This window comes from Brachycentrus maculatus, unplaced genomic scaffold, assembly GCF_059751285.1.
Source record: "Brachycentrus maculatus isolate JH-2025_06_01 unplaced genomic scaffold, ASM5975128v1 h1tg000641l, whole genome shotgun sequence".
Taxonomy (NCBI): domain Eukaryota; kingdom Metazoa; phylum Arthropoda; class Insecta; order Trichoptera; family Brachycentridae; genus Brachycentrus; species Brachycentrus maculatus.
In genome coordinates this window covers 124,009-140,812 of record NW_028281377.1, presented here as the reverse complement: position 1 = coordinate 140,812, position 16,804 = coordinate 124,009, and the positions used below count along the sequence as shown (strand labels likewise).

Here is a 16,804-nt window from a genome sequence, read left to right as displayed (position 1 = left end):
ACATTACACACGAGCATAACTACTTATAGATATATCACGTATATTTTAAAAATACCTTCACAACTCTGAACGTAATTATACAAATAAATTCACGGATCTGTTAAAGTGACTTTTTAAAGTTGCAACTGAATGTACGTAGTTTTAAGAAAATTGTGTAATTTTGTAAGCTTTCGTTGAAAATGCAACAATAATTATAAGTAATGATTTTTATTTTTTAATGTTTTTTATGGCTATTAATATGGGTACTTACTAAGTAGATACTTCCATATAATATAAATTATAAATCGATGGGTACCTACTTACGGTTCAAAAACGAAGGTATGTTCATATCTAAATATAAGAAGCTTTTTTATAATTATATCACGTGATAACGGCGCTATATAAATAAGCGATATATATTTTTATTTTTATTTATATAATTTTTGTATTCTAAAAAGGCAGTAAGTATTTCATGGATCTTAATTCTGGATAAAACCGGGTTACGTATCGTTAGTAACACCAAATATATTTCACATTAAAATCACAGAAAAAGATGTAAAAATGAACGAAATTTCGTTAAAAAGTTTCAGTGTTATTCTTATTTCCTACAAAAACCACGTGATTGTGCAACGGTCACAAATGGGATTTCCAAGAAAATCGCATTAGTGTAGAAAAGATTGTACGACTAACGAATTCACTCACGATCTCTGCCTTTGACAAAAAAATATAATTGTGTTCAGGGAATGGAAGATTCTCAGGTGTTCTTTTTACTATGACCGTAACAAATTCCAAGGTTGATTCTACTTCAAAATATTCCACGATATTTTTGTTACAGATGCATACAAAGGTTTACTGAATTTAATGGGTATTCATTTATTAAATCTTTATACAAAAAAAGACGTTTAAAATATACTTGGAGGCTACGTACTAATAAATACATTAAAAAATATAATTAATAACGTATAAAAAATAAAAATTTGAATCTATGTCAGTACGTAACTATGCATTTGTTTTTTGATTTTTTTTTATTCAAAACTAGCATGTTTATTTTTGTTTTTACAAAGAATTGTTTAAGGACGTCATTTAAATTTTTAAATTTTTAGTTTGTTTGATGTTGAGTACTCAACCTAAATACAGTAGTATAATAATTTTAAAGTTCTTATTGGTAAAGGAAAAACACAAATAGCCATCTGTATTTCATAGTAAATGTTTAATGTTTTTTCTTCAAGGGATTGCAATCATAATGAAAATATTTTTGCTATTCGAATGTAGATGGCAATACACATCCCATTTAGTTCATAAAAATTCCGTCAATTTCAAAAATATCAATCTGTTTTATAACAGCGCCTGCGCAATGGATCGGCCATTTGCATCGCCGCCATGGAGTCGCATTGTAGTTCCGCAACAAGCCGTTTCCGGTCGACATCTTTACCGGGCGGCATTACCGGTTTACGCAGTTTAAGAATCCGGCGTTATTTAAGTAATCCTACTTGAGAAAACATCGTAGGTAAGTTAGAATGTGTGAATTATAAACGATTAATGCGCTGAATATTTTATAAAATCGCTTTATGTTAGTATTGCGTATTTGGCATATTTGAACGAGGCACTACGTATCTCCAGTCTGCAGCCGTTTGCTGTTTAATGGTCGTAAAATAGTGCCAAATTACAGAGAGATTCGCATCATTAGGTACATACTTATTATACTATGTTCCTTGGAAATGTTCTCTCAACAGACTTATTTATTTATATTATTTCTATTCCGGCACTATTCACCGGCTTTATCTTTACGCTCCATTTTGTTTTCAGAATGAACGGTTGAATTTCCACACGTGGTTAGAAGTCATCCACGATGTATCTGTATAACCTCACTCTGCAACGTGCGACGGCTATCACCCATGCCGTCCACGGTAACTTCTCTGGAACCAAGACCCAGGAAATACTTATTTCCAGGGGGAAGGTTCTGGAACTCGTCAGGCCTGACCCAAATACAGGAAAAGTGCACACCCTCATGACTGTTGAGATATTTGGGATTGTTAGGTCTCTCATGGCCTTCAGACTCACAGGCGCTACAAAAGGTAACAATACTTGATATAATGTGATAGTTTCTTAAATTCATAATTTCACATGGTACTCATTTTCTAAAGCTTGTTACATTATAATTCTAAACCTCTGCATCAAACGCTTTAAAGGGTCTTTTACATACTGTTGGTAAAGACTGGGAGACGCTTATAAGTGTTCTATTTGCTTACTTTTGGTACAGCGCGAGAGGCGCCAAAAATCATTGTACAGGTTATTATCGGGTTACATGTGATTAGTATAGTGATGGTCAGGTGGTAGGCAACATAATTAGTGAGGCTTGATTAAAAAACCACTCAACAACAATGTTTTAATACTTTTATTTCCGAATGTAGTTTTTATGACAACAATTAATATGAAATACAGGAATTCGCTTTGTAGCAAATACCGAATTAACAAAATTTCCAGCATAACGAATCTGCAATTTGTCCCCGGAAAACTTCCATATAAAATGTACTGAACCAAAATTCTATGTAGCGAAGCCGATCTCATTTTAAAACATTGAGAAGTCCAAAAGAAAATATCTGATTTTTTTTTCATCAATTAAAAACCTATTTGAACTTGCTTTTTAATTAACTTTTCTTTCATTGCTTATAAATTTATTTTTTCCAATAAAGTCACAGTTTGAAAATCATAGTTTCATTTCTGTTGTGTCCTGTAGTTGGTAGATACCTATATTGTATTGATCACTGGCCGGAAGATCGGGTGTAGTGTAACAGTAATAACTAATTTTGATTTTCTAATAAGAGGGGGTATAATGTAGCGATAAAATAAATTTTAAATGCTTCATATCCTATACATCCAGTGTAACGAATTTTCATTATAGCGAAATATTTTTATTAGAGATAGCTCAGTATAATTTGGTTATGATTGCACTTTCGCAATGCACCTAACGTGTCCGAGAGCACAGGCGCTGAAACTCAAGTGCATAAAGTATAATAGTCAACTCGTCGCCTCTGGATGTGCTAAGTGCACAGCTGGATTGAACTTGGATGGCACAATTGCCTTTCCAGCACGCAGTTTACTCAACCTAAGCTTCTGTGTGTCTACAACCTTTTTCTTATGTTTCCAGATTACATTGTCGTAGGATCTGATGCGGGGAGGATTGTAATTTTGGAGTACATTCCTGCCAAAAATATTTTGGAAAAAGTTCATCAGGAGACATTTGGAAAATCTGGATGCAGGAGAATCGTTCCCGGACAATATCTCGCTATCGATCCTAAAGGAAGAGCTGTGATGATAGGTTTGTAAACTGATATATTTTTTTGTATTTATGTATTTCTCTTAAATGATGCTTTCAGTGTTCCGTGTTTCAACTGAAATATCTTGACGAACAACCATTTACACTTCTGACCAAATGCACTTTTATAATTGACTTATTTTTTGTGTTTCCATTTCTAATCTGTTTTTTTCTTTCTTTAGGTGCTATTGAGAAGCAAAAGTTGGTGTACATTCTCAACAGAGATGCCGAAGCGCGTCTTACAATCTCATCACCCCTGGAAGCCCACAAATCCAATACCTTGGTTTATCACATGGTTGGAGTCGATGTAGGATTTGAAAATCCAATGTTTGCCTGTCTGGAGATAGATCACGAAGAAGCTGACAGTGATACAACAGGTAATTTACAATAAAATTAGAAAAACAAGATATTTTTTAAACATCATAATGATTATATCCATGGTCCGTGTTGCTGACTGACAGTGATTTTATTGACCTTACTGAATGCACATTACGCGAGTTATTTATATATATTTTATAAATTTTCTCTCTTTAACTAACTCCTGTTTCTTTTCCCAGGCGAAGCCGCTCACAAAACACAACAAACCCTCACTTTCTACGAGCTGGATCTCGGCTTGAACCACGTAGTCCGCAAGTACTCCGAACCCCTGGAGGAGCATGCCAACTTCCTGGTCACAGTCCCCGGAGGCAATGACGGACCATCGGGAGTTCTCGTGTGTTCGGAGAATTACCTGACGTATAAGAATCTGGGAGATCAGCACGACATCCGCTGTCCGATACCCCGAAGGAGAAACGATTTGGATGATCCGGAGAGAGGAATGATTTTTGTATGTTCCGCTACTCACAAGACCAAGTCCATGTTCTTTTTCCTCGCACAAACTGAACAGGTATAAAAATGTTTTTCTCATATAACTTACCATAATGATTATACTCATGGTCCGTGTTGCTGAATGACAGTGATTTTAATGACCATACTGAATGGTTTTCTTAAAAAAAAAATTGAATTGCAATTTTTCATTATTTTTATTTTTACATGTGTTTATCAATCATGTTTTTTTTTTTCTTTCAGGGGGATATTTTCAAAGTAACTATTGAAACTGACGAAGATGTTGTGACTGAAATCAAGTTGAAATACTTTGATACTGTACCTGTAGCCTCAGCCATGTGCGTTCTCAAGACTGGTTTCTTGTACGTGGCAGCCGAGTTTGGCAACCAGTAAGTATATTCCCATATATTACTCGAATTATATGGCACGAGAGAACGTCATATATTCACTTAATGGTTATCTGATGTGTACACCAGTACAAAGTGCCAAATTAACTTTTCTCTGAACCAAGGTAAATCTTCATTCGATGAGATTTTTACACACTGATGTGAGAAATACATTCAAAGTACTTTCTACTTTGTGATGAATTATTTTATAGCATCTTAATGCATTGATCAGCAAGTTGTTCTCTTTATTTGCAGTTATTTATATCAAATTGCTCACCTCGGTGATGAAGATGATGAGCCCGAGTTTAGTTCCGCCATGCCTTTAGAAGAAGGTGACACTTTCTTCTTTGCACCACGCCCGCTGAGAAATTTGGTTCTTGTAGATGAAATGGATTCGCTTTCTCCCATATTAGGTATGTATCTTACAATATTCTATTGATTTGTATCAAGCGTCATTGAGGTAGTATTATGCAAAAATATAAATTATCCAATATTATTATTGTTGTACAGGCAACCCTCACTTGGCTGCTCACATGTATCACTAATAACACATTGTTTGCGGGAAACGCTTAAATGTCTTTTTATTTAATGTTGGTAGAGAGCGGGAGATGCTTGTAAGCGTTACATTTCCTTATTTTTGGTAGAGTGCGAGAGACATCAAAAATGTTGTACTGATTGGATTTGTTTTTTCGGTTACTTGTGATTAATATATGACCCTAATTAGGGTTGGTATTGATGAAAAAAGCGCCCAACAACAATGTGTTAAAACGCGTAACAGATTATAAGAGCTGTTGTGCTAGATAGCATTTTTAAATCTATGTTTGTTGATCAGAACTGAGTACTCTTCAGTGAGAAGTTTATTGATCAACCCTTCTTTCTTAACCTAATTCTAGAATTGTGGTCATAATTTCTAAAATGATAAAACTAAACGCATTTAAACTATGAAATTTTGTATTGTTATTATTATTTTCTATTATTATTTTGTTTGAAAATAAAAATAAAACTTGACACTGACAGAAACATCCATTAAGTGGGTGACTGCCAAATAAATAATAAAAAAAGTCACTCTGTTTTGTGCTATTTTTATAATTTTTTTTTTTAAATGCTTTAATGATTATACCATGGTCCGTGTTGCTGACTGACAGTGATTTTTTAGACCTCGATGAATGTTTTAATTTCAAATACCAAGTAAATTTGTACAAAGTGAAGATTATCACATGTTTGTTTTATTTATTCTTTAGCATGTCAAGTGGCCGACTTGTGTGGTGAGGACACCCCCCAAGTGTACCTGACGTGTGGGCGGGGGGCACGATCCTCCCTGAGAGTGTTGCGCCACGGGTTAGAAGTGACTGAAATGGCAGTCTCGGAGCTCCCCGGTAACCCCAATGCTGTGTGGACTGTCAAGAGAAACAAGGATGGTTAGTATTCTCACCCACTTTCGTGTCTCTTTGCAGCCATTTACTTGCGGGACTTCTGTGTTTTCTTATACTTTGTGTATATATATAAAATATCAATCATATTTCTCTCCTACAAATATTTTTACTCGATGAGTTTTTTTTACGTATTATTATTTATATTATAGTTTTGACAGTGCTAGTATAAATTTTTTAATTTAACATGTCATTTGGTCACATTTTGCCAGTAAGTATAGGTTTCCAAATCCATATATTAATGAAACCCTGGTCGTTGGATATAAAATCAAACACCAGTGGTTTTTATTTTCAGAATTGGCCGTCACCAATCCAGTAGCCTGATCTGAATAGGTAAGTTCAACAATCACGGAAGACTCCTGCCCTGCAAGTTATTGAGCTAAGCTTATTAGTATTCCGAAATGGTACCATACCATCGTTCTAAAGTAAATAATTGCCTACCTGATTTTCCGATTTCGAATTGAAAGGTAACTTTGTTAGAAGAGTTATGAGAGATGTGGTGTGTCTGTTAGTCCACTGCCAGCCGCTGATGCGACATCTTATTTGCAATGTTTCGCATTTGTGTTTCCAGAGGAATATGACGCTTACATCATTGTGTCTTTCGTGAATGCCACTCTCGTGCTGTCTATCGGCGAGACCGTGGAGGAAGTGACCGACAGCGGGTTCCTTGGCACCACGCCCACCCTGAGTTGCCACGCGCTGGGGAATGACGCCCTGGTGCAGGTGTACCCGGACGGGATCCGCCACATCAGGGCCGACAAGAGAGTCAACGAGTGGAAGGCGCCGGGCAAGAAGACCATCGTGAAGTGCGCCGTCAACCAGCGCCAGGTGGTTATTGCCCTCACCGGTGGAGAGTTGGTCTACTTTGAGATGGATCCGGTAAGAATATACGCTAGCACAATTTGTTGAGATTCCATTTCTGTTTTTACACCGTATATGCAAACCAGAGAGAGAATACAAAATGTTGATGAATATACTAATTTTAATCATAAAATCATTACATTCATGCGTTTCCTCTTGTATTCCTGCTGATTATTCCAACTCCTGACTGTCTGATTTGTTTTAACATTATTTTATCACCTATTTGTTCCATGTCTAAAAAATCATTTCAGTGGAGTATTAACAATGATATTTAAATTTTAAGGTATAAGGATTCAGAGAAAATTACTTTGTTTTTTCTTTCTACATTAGCAAAAAACAATGTATTAAAATAACATACACACCTGTTTTCATTTGAGAATATTGCCTTGTCAAATCGTATGATAATCTTCAAGTCTTATCCATAATACTTGAACCACTTGAAATATTTGGTTTGGCTGTTTTTTCTCAAAGAAACTTGTATGTAATTATCTGAAAACTGTAATTACAAAAATTACATTGTTAGCTCAATTATAAATATAGCCTGTATTCAATATCTGCTTAAGGTTATTTTCATAAACTGCTATATCAAAATGCATCGTGTGAAAATAGAAATCATTGTACATATTTAGTGAGTTATAGCCACCGAGTAGTTACAAATAACTGCTTGTGTTCCTTTTCAACTCGTAAATAGATTTCCTTTAAAACTGATTTCAAGTCTGTACTTGAAATTACATATTCCCTATAAGGAAACAAACATACAATGTGAATAAATGGTTTTTATGTGTAATAATGTAATATTAATTTGATTTTTCATTATACTTTTAGACTGGTCAATTGAATGAATACACAGAACGCAAGAAGCTCACATCGGAAGTGTCGTGCATGGCTCTCGGGTCGGTAACTCCCGGAGAACAGAGGGCTTGGTTCCTGGCTGTCGGATTAAATGATAACACCGTCCGGATCATATCGCTAAATCCATCGGTGAGCACTTCTCCCTAATCAATAACATCTAAATAATCTTACTTTCATGTTATGATGAGAAAAGGACACCACTGAAAAAGATTGATTACAAACCCAATCAAAGCGTTATTCAAATATATCTGATGCAAAATCAATTAAACTTTTTTCTTAGATTATTTATTTTGTCTATGATTCTGATTTTATACATTACTATTACAGGATTGCCTATCTCCTTGCTCCATGCAAGCCCTTCCGGCGGGCGCCGAGTCCCTTTGTATCGTAGAACAACCAGTCGAATCGGGAACAAAAGCAGCTTTACATCTCAATATCGGTCTCTCCAACGGTGTACTTCTTAGAACAACTTTGGATCCAAACTCTGGTGACTTGGCCGACACTCGCACTAGGTAATTTATTACTGCCATATATGTATATAAATTTACATTTTCATTGCTGTTGAAAATATCCCATTTCATATGTTCTATTTTCAATTTAGGTATCTCGGCTCTAGACCGGTGAAACTTTTCCGCATAACTATGCAAGGAAACGAAGCCGTGTTAGCTATGTCGTCTCGAACTTGGCTCAGCTACTACCACCAGAATCGCTTCCACCTCACCCCGCTGTCCTACGAATGTCTGGAATATGCGTCTGGATTTAGTTCGGGTAAGTGCTGATTCATATTACCTCTTATGTTGTTTGGGCGAGCCTAGAGTCACTGATTTGTCAAATAAAGATATTATCGGTGCTAAAGGATCTCGTATAGTGAACTGTTCCTAACTTACGCTGATTTAGGCTTATCTTAATCCAGATACCAGGAAGGGAGACAACTTTATTAAATCCACATTTAAAATGCTTTTCTTATTAACCAAGATTTTTTTCTTTATGTATTAATTTTAAATCAAACACAGATTTTTTGAGTCTACTAAGTTGTATTTTATTAACAAAAACACAAAAAAATTATAATTGTTTCGCCTTGTTAGGGCATTATCAAACGAATGTGTTTGATTTAAAATTAATACATAAATTAAAATGGAGTTCTACAAATTAAACGCCAAATCAATAAATAAGATTTTTTTTGTTTAATATTTATATTTTTATTACAGAACAATGCATGGAAGGTATTGTCGCAATTTCTACCAACACTTTAAGGATCTTGGCATTGGAGAAGTTGGGTGCGGTATTTAATCAAATCTCAATTCCGCTGGACTACACTCCGAGGAGATTTGTTATAAATCCGGACAATAATCACATTGTTGTCGGAGAGACTGAACATAATGCATACACGGAGGAAACAAAAAAACAAAGAAGGTATGGCCATTTCTTAATAGTGATGCTATTATAATTTTGGAAAATATTTCAAAAATGAATTTGAAACTTATTTAAAATGATGACAACCTTCACACGAAAATTGATTGTCCAATGATGATACCCCTGCAGTTCTGATTTCCCTCTGCGTTGCGAATATTAGACTTGTGATTATTGCGATTTAACACCGGTTTGTATTGTATCCTCAGGTTGCAAATGGCCCAAGAGATGAGGGAAGCGGCCGGATCCAGCGCCGAAGAGTTACAGCTGGCCAGTGAAATGGCCGATGCATTCGTCCAAGATGTACTTCCCGAGAATGTGTTTTCTTCGCCTAAAGCGGGTGCCGGTGAGTTGACTTGTTTATCACAGACATGTGGAATATGGTGCGGGCGAGCCTAGAGTCACTGATGCATCAAATAATAGTTGTATTGGTGCTAAAGGTCTCGTAGATTAAATGCCTTGTCAATATGCCAGTATGAGATTACCTTATTATATTGGTTTATAAACAAGTCGACAATCGTTTTATTTCACCTTTTGCACTTAAGATATTTTTGTATGAAATATCAGTTACTTATTAACGCAAGGTTTTAAGCAAAAAACAAATTATATTATTTTTTAACAGTTTTAGAAACCTTATTATGTAAAACGAAACATTAAATTTGTGATTTTGCTTTGGCACTGAAAGATTTATCGGAAAGGTTCTCTTTGTAATCTGTTTAATAAGATTAATACAGTTGCTTTAAGCTTTTTTATGTTTTGAATAATTTATGCAAATAACAGATGTAATATATAATTTTTTGAGAGCGGGTTTTGGCATAAGGAGCTATGCTATTAGTAAAAAAAAAAATATTATATAGATTTAATACTAATGAAAAATTCACACAACTTTTTTCAATTCTGCTCCCATTTTGTTTTTTTTTTTTTTTTTAATCTGGAGCTCGTATTAAAAGGGTCTTAATTAGATAGTGATTGTTCCAGGCATGTGGGCATCGCAGGTACGCGTGGTGGACGTGGGCGCGGGAAACACGCTGCAAAAGATCCCTATGGCACAGAACCACGCCGTGTCTTCGCTGTGTCTTGTGCGATGGGCACCTCGTGGGGAGACACCTTCGCCCCACATCGTGGTTGGCGGGCACATGGACATGCATCTCTCCCCCAAGTCTTGCAGCCAAGGTTTCCTGGATGTCTACAAGGTGAGACTGACTGCATCCCTTGCACTGCAGGGATTCATTACTCTACTCCTTATTGACAATATTCTAATTTCATTATTTGATTCATCAGTCACTCGTGGTAAAATCTATCCATTTTTAATTTAAATTCTGCATAGTAAATACCACTATTTTTTTTAAATCTACCGTGACATGTGTTTCCATGAATTCTGCATCATTTTCAAACACTGTAAGTGACGCTTAGTTTAAATTTTAGAGTTGAATTTATTATTTATTATCAGTGGGAACATAGACAACAGGCTTTAGTCATTGTCGTGTTGTTAATTATTGGTTTATTATTTTTTTTTTACCCTACCCCTACCCCCTCTTCACAACCTTCAACATCCCAAGGACACAACTCTAAAATTTAGACTAAGTTTCACAAACGGTGCTTGAATATTATGTGGAATGTATCGAAACACATGTCACAATAGATTTTAAGAAAAAGTGGTAATTACTAAGTAAAACTGAAATTAAAAATATATGTTATGACAATATTTTAGTTAGAATAACGGATGAATTTTGTTTCCAGATTTCGAGCACCGGAACGCTAGAGCTGCTCCACCGCACTCTGGTGGACGGCCCCGTGGGGGCGCTCTGTGCCTTCGGGAACAGGGTGCTGGCGGGGGTGGGCCGCACCCTCCGCTTGTACGAGGTGGGGCGGCGCAAGCTACTTCGCAAGTGCGAGAACCGCCACGTGCCCAACATCATCATAGACATCCAGTCCATGGGACAGCGCGTCTATGTGTCCGACATTCAAGAGAGTGTCTTCTGCGTGAGATATAAGAAGAGGGAAAATCAACTCATCATCTTTGCAGACGATACTCATCCCAGGTTTCTAACAATTTACTTGATAATAAAAATTGCAAAATGTCTCAATATGCAACGCGTAGTTTTCTCTGCACCAATCGGTAGCCACTGATGCTGACCACTATAGCTAAAGAATCAAATTAATTGTTTTATCGGTCATATTCTGGCATTATCTCATTGTGAATATCAATGAGTGTTTATTTGATTAAAATGATGATCTAATTTATTTACATGCTAGACTAATGAAAAATCGTGATTCGAAATTTATCTGAGTATCCACAACATTCCATTCAATTCAAATGACAATTTAAAAGAATATAACATTTATTTTTTCCTTCTCAGATGGGTAACCAACACGTGTGTTCTGGATTATGACACTGTAGCAACTGCGGATAAATTTGGCAATGTAGCTGTTCTCCGCTTACCCCCTGCTGTATCTGATGATGTGGATGAAGATCCTACCGGAAACAAGGCTCTGTGGGATAGAGGTTAGTATCATATATATTTCTGAAGATATAATTTAAATTTCCCCCTTTTTATCGTGATAATGATGATCCTATTTTTTACATGCTAGACTAATGATATGTCGTGATTCGAAACACATCTGATGAAGAAACTTAAGTTTCTCTTTTCACTGGTTTTATTGGACTATCTTAACAGTTATATTTTTTCTTAGGTTTGCTGAATGGCGCCTCCCAGAAGACTGAAACTAGTAGCGTTTTCCACGTGGGAGAAACTGTCACGTGGCTGCAGAAGGCAACTCTGATTCCCGGAGGATCGGAAGCATTGTTGTACGCCACGCTCAGCGGAGCTCTGGGGGTCTTGCTCCCCTTCACATCACGAGAGGACCACGACTTCTTCCAGCACCTTGAAATGCACATGAGAAGCGAGAATCCCCCTCTCTGTGGGAGAGATCATCTCTCATTCCGTAGCTACTACTATCCCGTTAAGGTACAAACATTTGTATTTTATATTTTCCACAGGGTAGTCAGCAAATGCGTTCTTCTTGATCGCATTAGCGTTAAACTCGTGGTAGATTAATATCAGATGTATCCGCGTATCTAACTCGTCGTTCTGACGAATCAAGGTATTCTGTGGATCTCCGATAAGATTTTCCTGAGAGTTGAAGCTTCATTTTTATTATGTTGTTTCATAGTTTTGGAAAATTACATTTTTTTAAATTTCAATCCGATACTTTTGTATCTTTTCTATAGTCAGTATAATAATGTATGTTTTCTTCATTGCAGAATGTGATAGATGGGGATCTATGTGAACAGTTCAACTCTCTGGACACGGGGAAGCAGAAGGCCATAGCGGGAGACTTGGAGAGAACTCCCGCCGATGTTTCCAAAAAATTAGAAGACATAAGAACTAGATACGCTTTCTAACTGACTAGATTAAGTTTTTTTTTTCGTTTGTAAATATAGTATTTGTCTTATCACTTCATTCATGGTTTTCTTATATGTACTGTTTCTCATTTGCTTCACCTTCATTTAACACAAAAATTGTCATTGTGATATTAATTTTTACAGAAAAAAATGATTAAAATAAATATTTAAAAATATTAAATTTGTCTTTACTTTATACACAAAAAATACAAATTTACAATCCTTACCCTTATTAAGTATGTATTCCTACTGTAAAAGGAAAACACTAGTTTTTTCACCACTTGAGTTTATTTTATTATGAAGACTAGTTTCAGAAGCTATGCTTCTATCTTCAGGTCTAATTCTAAACTAAAACAATGAATAATTATCTGTTCTATGAATAAGGACACGGGGTAAGTTAGGGGGAGAAAGGGTAAGTCAATGGGGTGGAGTTTGAAAATAAAGAAATAATGGAAAGCAAAGGTGAAGAATTATGAAATAATAAATTTTTATCAAATAATTATAGAATTAAAGTTTTGGATTTCTAAATTTTCAAAGAATTCATAATTAAGCCTTTGTGTGGTACTAGGTGTAATAATTTTGTTAATGAGAGTGGAATGAGTGATTTGTATCTATTATGTGATTTGCAAATACCGAAAAATAATTACTAACAAGACTGCTGCGATGTTCTGTAATTCTTATCTATTTCTCGCGGTTCGGCCTATATATATTCCATCACAATCCCCACATAGATTTCGTAAATATCACTTTTTTGTAATATATCTGTTTTTGATTTTATCTTCGATAACTGAATTGCCACAAAGTGAATGCCGAAACAATAAATAAAATATTCCCATCACTACTAATATTTTTTTAATAGGATCACGGAGTAAGAAAAATGTAGAAAGAATATTAAAACATCGCTCACTCCTTTCATAACGTCATAAATCAAAAATTGACAATTTTCAGTTGTGCATGTTTTCGGAATGCCCAGAAAATGTACCATATCCCAGCAAAAGAGGCATATTTTTAACTTAATATTTACCCGCTACAGGGCAGAAAGCGTTGTTTTTGCATTTTGAAAAAGAGGTATTGTTTAATTATTTTTTTAAAATACTAAATATTTTTCAAATGGAGAAAAAACCTTCAGGTTTTACCTAAAATGATCTGTTGCACAGTAAAAAGTTCAATAAGTGGCTTGATATTTATTTTTAATACATTGTATTATATTTTTAAACTTTAAAAACGTTCTCCCGAAAAATCAAGTTTTTTGATTTGTGACGTTCTTGAAAGGAGTGAGCGATATATAAAAACTACATATATTATAAAAACTCTTAACTAATAAAATGCTTTGGCAATGTGATTCAATTAAAAAAAACTGGTTGCTGCATATGCCGGTACTCCAACGTAATCAGTAATAATGCCATATAATGGCATTTAGATAATGCAGCATAATTGTTAGCTAGAGGTAACCCAAGTTTATGAAGGTTTAGTGTCATTTAACAGGCCCTGTTTGAGGGATTAGGACAATTTGACCTTACTTAATTTTGATTAGGTGGGGCCATGTAGAATTAGGATTAATAATAATAATAATGAAACCCTTATCCGCACTCCAATGGTGGATAGGGCACTGCGTCATATAAACACTGAGTTATCTTGATCGTTTACACATGAAGGAAAGGTGATCAGCCCTCCGCTTCAGCTACCAGTCCAGGGTAATATTGAATAAATATTACAGTGAAAAAATCACTTTTATTTATTTGACCCCCTCTGGGAATCGAACCCGGGACGTCCAGAACGGTAGCCGAGCGTGCTGACCATTAAATATATTACACTTATATATACATATAAATGTACAATAATGTAGAGCTCGGGAATTGTCTTAACCCTTTCCTGTCCCCCGAAATTAAAAAAAAATCTAGATTGACAGTTACATTCCAATTGGAAAAAATCTTTTGTTCTCTGCTCCACATACTGTTGTAATAGACAAGAGTGACATAAATGTAAGCTTGGAATTGAAATAAATAATACTAATGATTAAAAAAATGTCGAATAACATCCGACATGGGACCTAAGAGGAAGAAATCGATGTCGAATGAGATTCGACACTGGACCAGTAAGGGTTAATTATCACGTTAACAAGGCGTAAATCCGATGCAGTACCCTATGCACTATTTTGGTTCATGTAAACAATAATGAAAATGGTTAAAAAGAAGGTGGATGTGATATTTAGGAGTGTTTTTTTGCGATTAAATAAATAACCAATTAGCGGTTTGAAATCATATTATGCAAAAACAAAAAGAACGAGAACAAGGTGAAATTACTACCTGCTTTTATAAAAAGCCGATGCAATAATATGCCTGCATTATGCATATTTTAATCATTACTTTTAATATTTATAGATATTAATATTCATTCATAAAAAATAACAAAAACAACAAAAAGAAAAAATATTATATATTAAATTATTTTATATACTTATATCGTATATTGATTTCTCATGTCTACGAATTCGCCAAGTTGATTTACGACTACTTTGAAATAGCAGATACTAATTTGCATTGTATCAACATCGCTACTAGTTACATAAGTAGGTACTTCATAATCCCATCGGAGCGCACTTAAGTTTGATTAATTTGAACTGAATTTAACATATTTGTCAGTTCGCTAAATTCGGATCTACTTTGGTAGCCTTGCGAAACCGTTGGTTCCCGTAAAACACAATAAACAAAATTCTTAATTAACTACTCAGACTAGTATTGGTTTATTTTCTATTTCACTATATCTTAAAATAAGACGTCCTATATTTTTCATAATAAACATGATATGAACGAGTTTGAGTCATGAAACGAAACGGAAATACTTATATTGAAAAAAATAACTGAGGAGGCTGAAGTTGTTTAGGGCGTGTAAGAAGCTCTTAGGAGTAAAACAGGGTTGGATCTACGTAGGGTCAGTTCGAACAGGAACATGGAAAGAGGGATTGAGGTCGTTAACAAGGGCGAACCCTAGGAGGTCTAAGGGAGGCGCCCCATCTAACACGACACTGAAAACGGGAGATTCTGAATGTTCTTTCGGAGAAACGGACAAAAAGGGCGGACGGTTTTTTTTGTTGTCTTCGATATGAAATTGCATGAAAATTATCATTTTAAAAGAGCGCCATAGGCATTTTATGCACCAGATGCCAAAAAAGCCCGGATTAACTTTGAGTTATGGTCAGTAATTAACGTCAGTACTGTCGCCGAGATCTGAAACTCACTGTTCACACCGGGAATATACCGGGAAGTCTGCACTGACGCAATAGCGCTGTACTGACGTGAAAATCAATTTATACAAAAATAGTATCGAACCAGCACCGAATCAGCACTGACTTGCCTTGTGTTTGAAATCAGTCAGTGACTTAATCTAAATGTGGCTTGGAGTAAATTTGGAGCTGGATTGAGGGGGCACTGGGAAAATGAAGAGATTGAAAATCATTCCGGAGTTTTTTTCTAGAAATTACGAGTCCATATTGTTCGCGTGGAGATGGTTGGCGACCACCCACTCGTGTGCAATGCGCAGGGAATTTCAGATGGCGTAGGAAATCACCACCGAGGATTGCTTCCTTGATGTGCACGATCTCTTTAGACTTCGGATTTCTAATTAAATCTTCGGGTACGTGAGCTACTTCAAGAAAACACATTTCATGTTGATTAGTTACGCCTCATGGAGGATGCGTTTACCTAATCATATCCCATACCTATAAATAGTAGGTACTATTCTCTAATATTGTTTAACGTGTTAAACACATACTCATTTTGGGACATTATATTCGTATATGGTATATAAAGAAAAATATGTACGTGCATACAAATGTACAATGTAATCTAATACTACTACTACCACTACCATCACGCCGTTTTCTGCAGGGGTAACAGAGAGTATAAAACGCCACACTGGTCCGTCTTGGCACATTCTCCTAGCTTCCTTCACATCCATACATTTAGTAATACATCTTCTCTGGCTACATAGACTTTTGACAAGACAAAATTTTAGGTTCTGATTGATCTGGTCTTGCCAAGTCTTTTTTTCACATTTGTCACATAAAATTTCTAAGTCATTCTCTCGTTGTCCATTCGCTCCACTTGTCCGTACCACCTTATAGAACTTAAACTGTTTAACAATTATACAAATAAGATTTTCTATATTTCCGGTACCGATATTTTGATATAGTAAAAGATATCATCTTAGAACGTGAAGTGTTTAATTAAAAAATAATATATTTTTTATGCTATATATTTTAGTTACGTAAACTGTGATATAGCTAATATAATGTTAATTTATTGAAAAATATCACTTGTAGCACCTGCATGAAAGCGAT

The 16,804-nt window shown here is 35.4% G+C and overlaps 1 protein-coding gene across 1 annotated transcript; it reads left to right on the top strand.

Moving 5' to 3' along the window:
• The first annotated feature begins 1,390 nt into the window (after positions 1 to 1,390).
• Positions 1,391 to 12,646, top strand: Sf3b3 (splicing factor 3b subunit 3). Its single transcript, XM_088274185.1, has 19 exons — positions 1,391 to 1,486; positions 1,786 to 2,054; positions 3,128 to 3,298; positions 3,478 to 3,672; positions 3,853 to 4,181; positions 4,364 to 4,509; positions 4,762 to 4,919; positions 5,748 to 5,924; positions 6,508 to 6,815; positions 7,623 to 7,778; positions 7,977 to 8,161; positions 8,251 to 8,417; positions 8,858 to 9,062; positions 9,269 to 9,405; positions 10,038 to 10,252; positions 10,800 to 11,101; positions 11,420 to 11,565; positions 11,754 to 12,028; positions 12,325 to 12,646. Exons 2-19 carry the CDS (start codon positions 1,829 to 1,831, stop codon positions 12,463 to 12,465), a joined length of 3,639 nt encoding a protein of 1,212 aa, XP_088130311.1. The 5' UTR covers positions 1,391 to 1,486; positions 1,786 to 1,828; the 3' UTR covers positions 12,466 to 12,646.
• Positions 12,647 to 16,804: the final 4,158 nt, after the last annotated feature.

Excerpts from the sequence above, each read along its gene's own strand:
- Sf3b3 (XM_088274185.1), top strand. The coding sequence starts at position 1,829 with ATGTATCTGTATAACCTCACTCTGCAACGTGCGACGGCTATCACCCAT. Across the intron at positions 4,920-5,747 it reads TTCGCTTTCTCCCATATTAG|CATGTCAAGTGGCCGACTTG; the intron begins GTATGTATCTTA and ends TTTATTCTTTAG. Across the intron at positions 10,253-10,799 it reads GTTTCCTGGATGTCTACAAG|ATTTCGAGCACCGGAACGCT; the intron begins GTGAGACTGACT and ends TTTTGTTTCCAG.